At 44.8% G+C, this 7,206-nt stretch overlaps 1 protein-coding gene across 1 annotated transcript in view; it reads left to right on the top strand.

Moving 5' to 3' along the window:
• The first annotated feature begins 280 nt into the window (after positions 1 to 280).
• The window catches only part of Ednrb (endothelin receptor type B), a 29,782-nt gene continuing 22,856 nt past the window's right edge, over positions 281 to 7,206 (top strand). Inside the window, exon 1 of the mRNA XM_050144614.1 lies at positions 281 to 1,020. Coding sequence (XP_050000571.1) covers positions 538 to 1,020 — 483 coding nt within the window. The 5' untranslated portion in view covers positions 281 to 537. The remainder of the gene's footprint in view (positions 1,021 to 7,206) is intronic.

Here is a 7,206-nt window from a genome sequence, read left to right as displayed (position 1 = left end):
GATTCAAGCTGAGAGTGGGTTGTAAAGCGACTGGGCGAAGTCACTTGGGAAACACCGAAGTTGGTGCCGACGTTCTCTGAGTTCCCGCTGAGTGCATTGACGCATGCCCTTGGCCGCTAGGTGCCTTCATTCCGGGTCCCCACACTTAGCTAAAACGGTCTCGCTTCTTCCCGGCAAACACGAGTGCTCTTTCCCTGGGACACCCAACCTCCCCTGTCTGGAACACCCCCTGCCAGAATGCTCCGCCCCTCAGCCACCGGTCTCCCGCAGGGCCGGGAGCTGGGGATTAAAACTCTGCGAGCAGGGTCAGGAAGGAGACTGAATGCGGGCGAGCGGGTGGCGCACGCCCAAGTTCCCCATTGGCGCGCAAACTTAAGTTACTGTTAAGCGGGTAGTGGCGGGCAGGCTAGTGTGCGTGTTTGCGGAGGCGTGGCTGGGGTAGCTGACAAAAGTGCCTTGTCGTCTTTATTCCTCTGTTGGTCGCCAGACTGAAAACAGCGGAAAGGCTACCGCACTCCCACTGGAGCAAGCAGTAACATGCAGCCTCCGGCAAACCAGCGCGGACGCGCCTTGGTGGCGCTGCTGCTGGCCTGTGGCTTGTTGGGGGTTTGGGGAGAGGAAAGAGGATTCCCACCTGCACAAGCCACACCGTCTCTCCTGGGGACTGAAGAGGTAATGACGCCACCCACTAAGACCTCCTGGACGAGAGGTTCCAACTCCAGTCTGACGCGTTCCTCAGCACCTGCAGAGGTGACCAAAGGTGGGAAGGTGAATGAAGGCTCGGCAAGATCCTTCCCTCCTCCATGCCTACAAACTGTTGAGATCAACAAGACTTTTAAATACATCAACACGATTGTATCCTGCCTCGTGTTCGTGCTGGGCATCATCGGGAACTCCACGCTGCTGAGAATCATCTACAAGAACAAGTGCATGCGAAATGGTCCCAATATCCTGATCGCCAGCCTGGCTCTGGGAGACCTGCTGCATATCATCATCGACATCCCCATCAGTGTCTACAAGGTAATGCACCTGATCTGCGGGGCTGCCAGCGGTGCGGGGGCCGGTGGGTAAGTGGAACAGCCTTTGGAGTTTGGAGGAGGGCTTCCTCCTCTCCTACCAGTGACCCTCGACCAGATTTTCTTCTCGGTTTTTCTCTTAGCCACTGACAAATGTAACTTTCTGAGCGGTGACCTCGTTATTATTGGAAAGAAGTGGGCTTCCCAACCCAGGCACACTGAATCAGGGACTCTGAAGTAGATGGTTGCAGTTAGGTATTTTTTAAAGAAAAAAAAAAACTTTCTGTGTGACTATGACAAAATTGAACGTTGAGAATCACAAACTGCAAAGTCAGTTTTTCTAGGCACAGCCTCCTAAAAGTATGCTCCTACAAACTGGGAGTTTATTAGGAAGGCAAATCTTCCCCCAAAACAGTATTTACATCTTTAAACGCACAAATGATTAGTGACCAAGGTAATTTTAGACAGCATTGTTTTGAGGACCCAGAAAGTAAGGGTCCAGTAAGGTTCTGGAATTCAGTGGCTTGGAAGAAAGGCAGAGACTGGTGACTAAGTAAAACGCAGTTCCTTGCTGCAAGTAGCCTTGGGGGTTCTTCATGGAATAAATGTCCAGGTCCAAGTGTTGCATTAAATGTGTTACTTCTTTCATCCGTCCCAGCAACCCACACATAGACGGTTATTGCCATTTTAACCGTGACTAATAGGATGCTCAAGGGCCCTCTGAGAGGCAGAAGTGGCAATCAGACTCCAGTATGTCAGCTTCCCAAATGCAAGCCTTCTGACATTCTCTCTGCTTATTTCGTGAACAAGACAGAGGAGGGCTCTGTAATGAAGTCTATAAAATTCCCAGTAATTAGCAGTGCTGTGATTTCCCACAGTTATCAGAAGAAATGTGCTCAGAAAGCAAGGCAGGACGTGGACACTCTCAGTGCTAACTCCAGGTGGGTTGGGAAGTCGGGACACACCCTAACGCCTGTGGCTCTCATTTTCTTCTATTTCCCAGTAAGGCTTCTAGTGCCACCAAAGGTGAATTTGTGCTGCTTACAGAAACAGATCAAATGAAAGAGGCAGAAATGTTCGGGGCTGTGCGAACGTGAGCCCTGCTTCCCATCGTTAGCAATAGAAAGTCACACATAAAAACAACCCGAGTGTAAAGGAAGGAGAGCGCACTCTGAGGACCTCTCTGTAAGGAGAAGAGACAGTGCTAGGTTGGGGCAGGTCACGTAGAGCACCACAACCTAAGGGACAGGGGTGGTTATCACCAGGCGACCCTTGGCGCCCCCCTTCATCCATCTCTGGGAATCCTCATCCCAGTAGCCATGTTTTAAGGGAATTCCAGACATTTCTGAGGCTTAGAGATGGAACATAGATTAGGATCCAGACCCTGCAGGGAAGTGCTACCAGAAATACAAGGAACTGCTAAGATCTGGGACAGCAAACGTTTTGACAAACTCTGAGGGTCAGGCTGGAAAGCGTCTAAAGTACAGTCACAACTCTGGTGGGATCAGAAGTGGCCCACTTCCTTCTTACGGAGCGGCAAGTGAGGTCTTTCCACGGGGGGCTGAGGGGAGCACTTCAGTGCAGCTCTTCAAAACTGAACTGAGAAGTTTTACAGTGGAAAGTGTGAGGGATTTAAAAATAGCCGAATCGGGGTTCCTCTCCAAAGAGGAGATTATAATCTCACTTTTCTAGGTATGCACAGAAAGTTGGTGGGAATTCTGTTTTGGAGCAGCCTTGACCGACCTAAACATTTAACCAAGTTAGAGACCTCCCCACATCAGCCAGCCATTGAATGGCTGTGTGGAAGGCGGGGCGGAGAACATTCTCCTCCCTTGTGTTGCGGCCAGATCAGATGTAAAAGGACTCCTCTGAGACCACTGTTCTTTCTGCCTGCTCAAATGGCTATGTTGCTAAACCTGAGAACATCTGACTGAGCATGCGGGTTTCCTTTCAAGTCCCTCTAGTATTCCCCTGGGAAGTTACATCCTTTGCCCTAGAATGAGTCCCAGTACGAAAGCTGTGCTTTTGTTCCTGAGACTAAGTGATGAGTCATTAGAAAACTAGATAGTTAGTCATCGAAATCTGTCTGGAACAAACCCATCATCACTGTGGGTCTAGAGCTATGAGTGTCAGCATGAACTCCTACAAATCCCGCATTGTTGCCTTTGCCTCGGTTTCAGGCAAAAACAGTGGCCACTATTTATTGGGCACTACGCGTTCATTTGATTTAATTAAATTACTTGGATGCTGTGAGACAGGATGTGTTGCTATCAACCCTGATTTAAGTCATTGAAGAGACAAAGAAGTAACTTGCCCATTATGCACTATTAGAAAGTGGTTACTCTGGACCTGAACACAGTTTGTCTTGTCTTAGAACCTGTAACCTTCCCTAGCACACTATCAAGAATGCAAAAACCCAGCATGTCCTTCTCCAGCCTGAGCTTTCTGCGGACCTCAGCTTGATTGCACAGGTGGAATTGTGACACAGGACCACATTAAGTAGTCCACATGGTAAACATTTTCAAAATTCATTTGAAACGTCAGAATTGAAGTCTGGGAGTCCTTTTCGGATAGTCTATAATATACACTATTAGTGGATGCTGTTCTAAAGACTATTTGCTAGAACATCTATGATGAGTTTAAAAAAGTCATTTCAGTTCTCTAAATAATTATGGCAGCATAGAACTTTTTGAAAATATGTATTTAGAATTTCAGAACACTTGACATTTTCATTCCTAAAGAATAACTTTGGTGAGCTGTGACTGCTGCTTTAAATATTCTCCAAGGTGAGAGCTTTGGATTGCTAATCTCTAACTCTTTGACAGGTGGTTAAAATTCTCTTTGGAAATCCACTATATTTGGGGGGATTCAGAGTCCCTCGATTCTTTTATTGATATGCTCTAGCAGCTCGGGAATGTCTTCTTGATCTATTACATTCATCTGAAGGTCAGTAAACACAGAGTTCAATAATGCTGACAAACCACAGTATGTCACAATTCCTGTCGGTCCTTGAAGTCATTCTTAGTGGGCAAGGCTTCGCATGAATTCTGGCAAGGAGCTGACAACCTTGGGAAATCTGCCTGCCCTGCCACATGCTCTGCCATGCCCCACCATGCCCCTCCATGCCCTGCCATGCTTCTTTACAGAGCAGGGTCCCTAGAAACTTTCAGCTGGAGCCATTCTGCTCCATGGTGTCCTTTATCAAGAGGACCCTGTGCTGAATGCCAGGGAAGAGTTTCGGGACCCTGAGCAAGCTGAGACTACTAAACACTTCAAACACTCATGTAAATTATGTGTGAAACAATAAGCCCTTTGAATCCTTCGCATTGGGATGCACGGGGCTGTGCTTACATTCCAGAACACAAAACAGCTGAAACACATGGAAAATGCAATCATGCACAGTGTATAGTTTGAAATGACACAAGGATATGATACCAATGTCACATGAATTTGTAGATAGCTCAGTAGATAGATAACATCTGGCCCTGGGCCTGGGGCATAGTAAGCAAATAATAAAAGCTATCAGAATGTTTGTGCTTGTGTATTAAAACAAGAAGGGAAGTTGATGTTTGGAGTGTTCTTTTTTTATCTCTTGTCATTACAAACATGGCTTTAAACATTACAAGTTCATACACCCCAGTTTGCACACATGTATATGGGTAGCTACCTTAAAGGGTAAATCCCTAAAACTGGAATTGCTAAGTCAAAGAGTGTCTGTACTTAAAATTTTGATATTGTCACCTTGTGTTATTACTGTAGTGTTGGTTCTGATCACTAGCTTAAATAATATCTCCAGGTCGATAGGCATATGTTAGCATCTGTGATATGCTTGTGAGTTATCATGCCCATGATCACATGGTATGTACAGACACCTGAATTGAAAGGTACTGTTCAAACACCCAATGGAAGGCTTAATCTCTCCTTATTCACAGGTGGCTTACTATGTACTTCCTACTTACACTTAAATGATGGAGGCATCTTCTACTTTGTTATATATAAGAACCTGCTGTCTGACTACTGTAGCAAAGCTACATAGAAAGCAAGAGTTGACAGTACTTCTGCAGGCTAAAGTGCTTTACTATCACTGGTCGGCTGGTTCATGGTTTTGATTGGTGTGAATTAGCAGCGATATTTTTTTAAAAATTGATAGCTTGCTGGGGATAAAGTTTAAGTTCTTGAGCAAATAATGAACTTTTGAATTAATAAATGTTTTACTTAAAAGTGTAATTTTGTGCTATTCTTATAAGAATAACTGAATATGTACGATTCTCAAATAATAGCTTCCTTTTGTGTACGCAAGTTGAACTTTATGTAACCTGACTGTAACCTGAAAGGCTCATTGGCTTTCTCTATTAACTACTGTGATAAGGATCTAAATGCAGTCTGTGTGCAGTGGTGAAAATTGACTTAGGAACGCACTGGAGTGCTGTGAGTTAGCCTTGCTGTTAAGACTGGTTAGGCTACCATAAGAGAGAGAGAGCTGTGGAGGCACAGTCCTAACAGGCGACATTTCTGATCTTTAACATTTAATCGGTTATGTTGGAGCACACACAACCTGTCAAAATGTAGAGTCCTTCACTGAGCCCTCAAATCAGTTTTGAGTGAGGTGACCGTGGCAGGAGGTCAGGCTTTTTTTTTTTATCATTATGATTTTGCTTGTGATACCATCAATTATCATTATAAACAAATTCACTTTGATTCTTTGTAGTTATAAACAATTTTGAGTAAAATTAGTTGGAAAAGTAAACGCTGAGGGACCAGTCTCAGAGCTAACTTTTGAGCTGACAGTTTTCCTCCCAGTAAAGCTGAAATGTATGTAGACACAGCAATAGAAGAGGGTTCCATGTCCCTGGGAGGAGAGTATGTCCTCCAAATTTAATAACAGTGCTCTTATTATCATTCAAGTAACTGAGGTATTTCAGTTATATCTTAGAGCTGTTTAAAGATACTGCAATGGCATAAACATTTTGTGCCAAAAATGAAATCAAGGTTATCTTTGAGATTCATTTATTTGAAAAAAAAAAAAAAAAAAAAAAAAAGAGGGCCAATTCTCTTTGGAAAAGAGCTAATACGTGGGAAAGCCATTGTCTCTGGGTGACTTGAGTCTACTGGCAGCTCTGTGTGCACTCCATGTCTTGGATCCAGCACTCAGAAACAGATGGATTCTGTGCCCAAGTGCTGTCATGCAAAGGACATCAGATCAAGGGGCCTTTCCACTTAGAAAGCTTGGTCCCTTCTGTTTGAGGGTGTTGGCCAAACCAAATACCAGATCAATAGCAGATTCCAGTAACCCAGAAGTTCAAGGCATCACACCCCCCTACCCCCCACCCCCCACCCTCCCCACCCCCCCACTCTCCTCCACCCCCCCACCCCCGTGTACTGCTTCACATGTTGGCTGCAGACTCCTGTGACTAAATGCTTAGCAAACACTGGGCTCGCTACAGCGAGAGCTATGTTTGCCTTTGACCTGACACTTGGACCCCGTGAATCTAAGTCCCTAAAAAGACCAGGTAAAGCTCCTTTGGATACTCTAAAGCTGGTTATCAATCAAAGGCTTCACATTATTTTCTTTTCTTGTTCACATAGAGCAAGTTGTTCAAAAATTGAAAATATTTTCATACTTGTACAAAATGATGACACGGCCAAGCTTTGTGTCAAGGCCAAGAAACTCGGTTGGTCATTTCACGAGGAAAACCATATAAGGTTATCCTTGCGTAGCTGATATGCTATAGCTGATTATTTTTAGAGAAACATGTCAAATGCCTAATAAATGATTAAGTGATTTAGAGTGTGCTGACAGAGAAAGCCCGAGCTGAAATAAGATTTTAGCTGTAATTTACGATGTGAAACAGTCTCCTTCAGAACATCGCAAAGTCTTCAGGGGGTTGGCTATGTTCGGAGATGCGTCCCAGACTGGTGTCTGGATACACCTTGGCCCACACAAGTCTTCTGTATTCTTGGAGGTTTATATTACACTCTCACTCTTTCCCTGGGGACTCTCTAATGAAAACATAGAACAAGAAAATGACCAAAACATGGTAGAGAATGTGGGGAGGCGAATGGAGAGTAGGGACAGACAAGGCTGACCATGCTCATTCTTTTTTTTTAATTTATTTATTTATTTATTAAAGATTTCTGTCTCTTCCCCACCGCCGCCTCCCCTTTCCCTCCCCCTCCCCCAGTCAAGTCC

Source organism: Alexandromys fortis, unplaced genomic scaffold (genome assembly GCF_014885135.2).
Source record: "Alexandromys fortis isolate MF-2015 unplaced genomic scaffold, M_Fortis_MF-2015_v1.1 scaffold_43, whole genome shotgun sequence".
In the NCBI taxonomy this organism is placed as follows: Eukaryota; Metazoa; Chordata; class Mammalia; order Rodentia; family Cricetidae; genus Alexandromys; species Alexandromys fortis.
The sequence above is the reverse complement of the archived record's forward strand: the minus strand, read 5'-3'. Positions and strand labels throughout refer to the sequence as shown.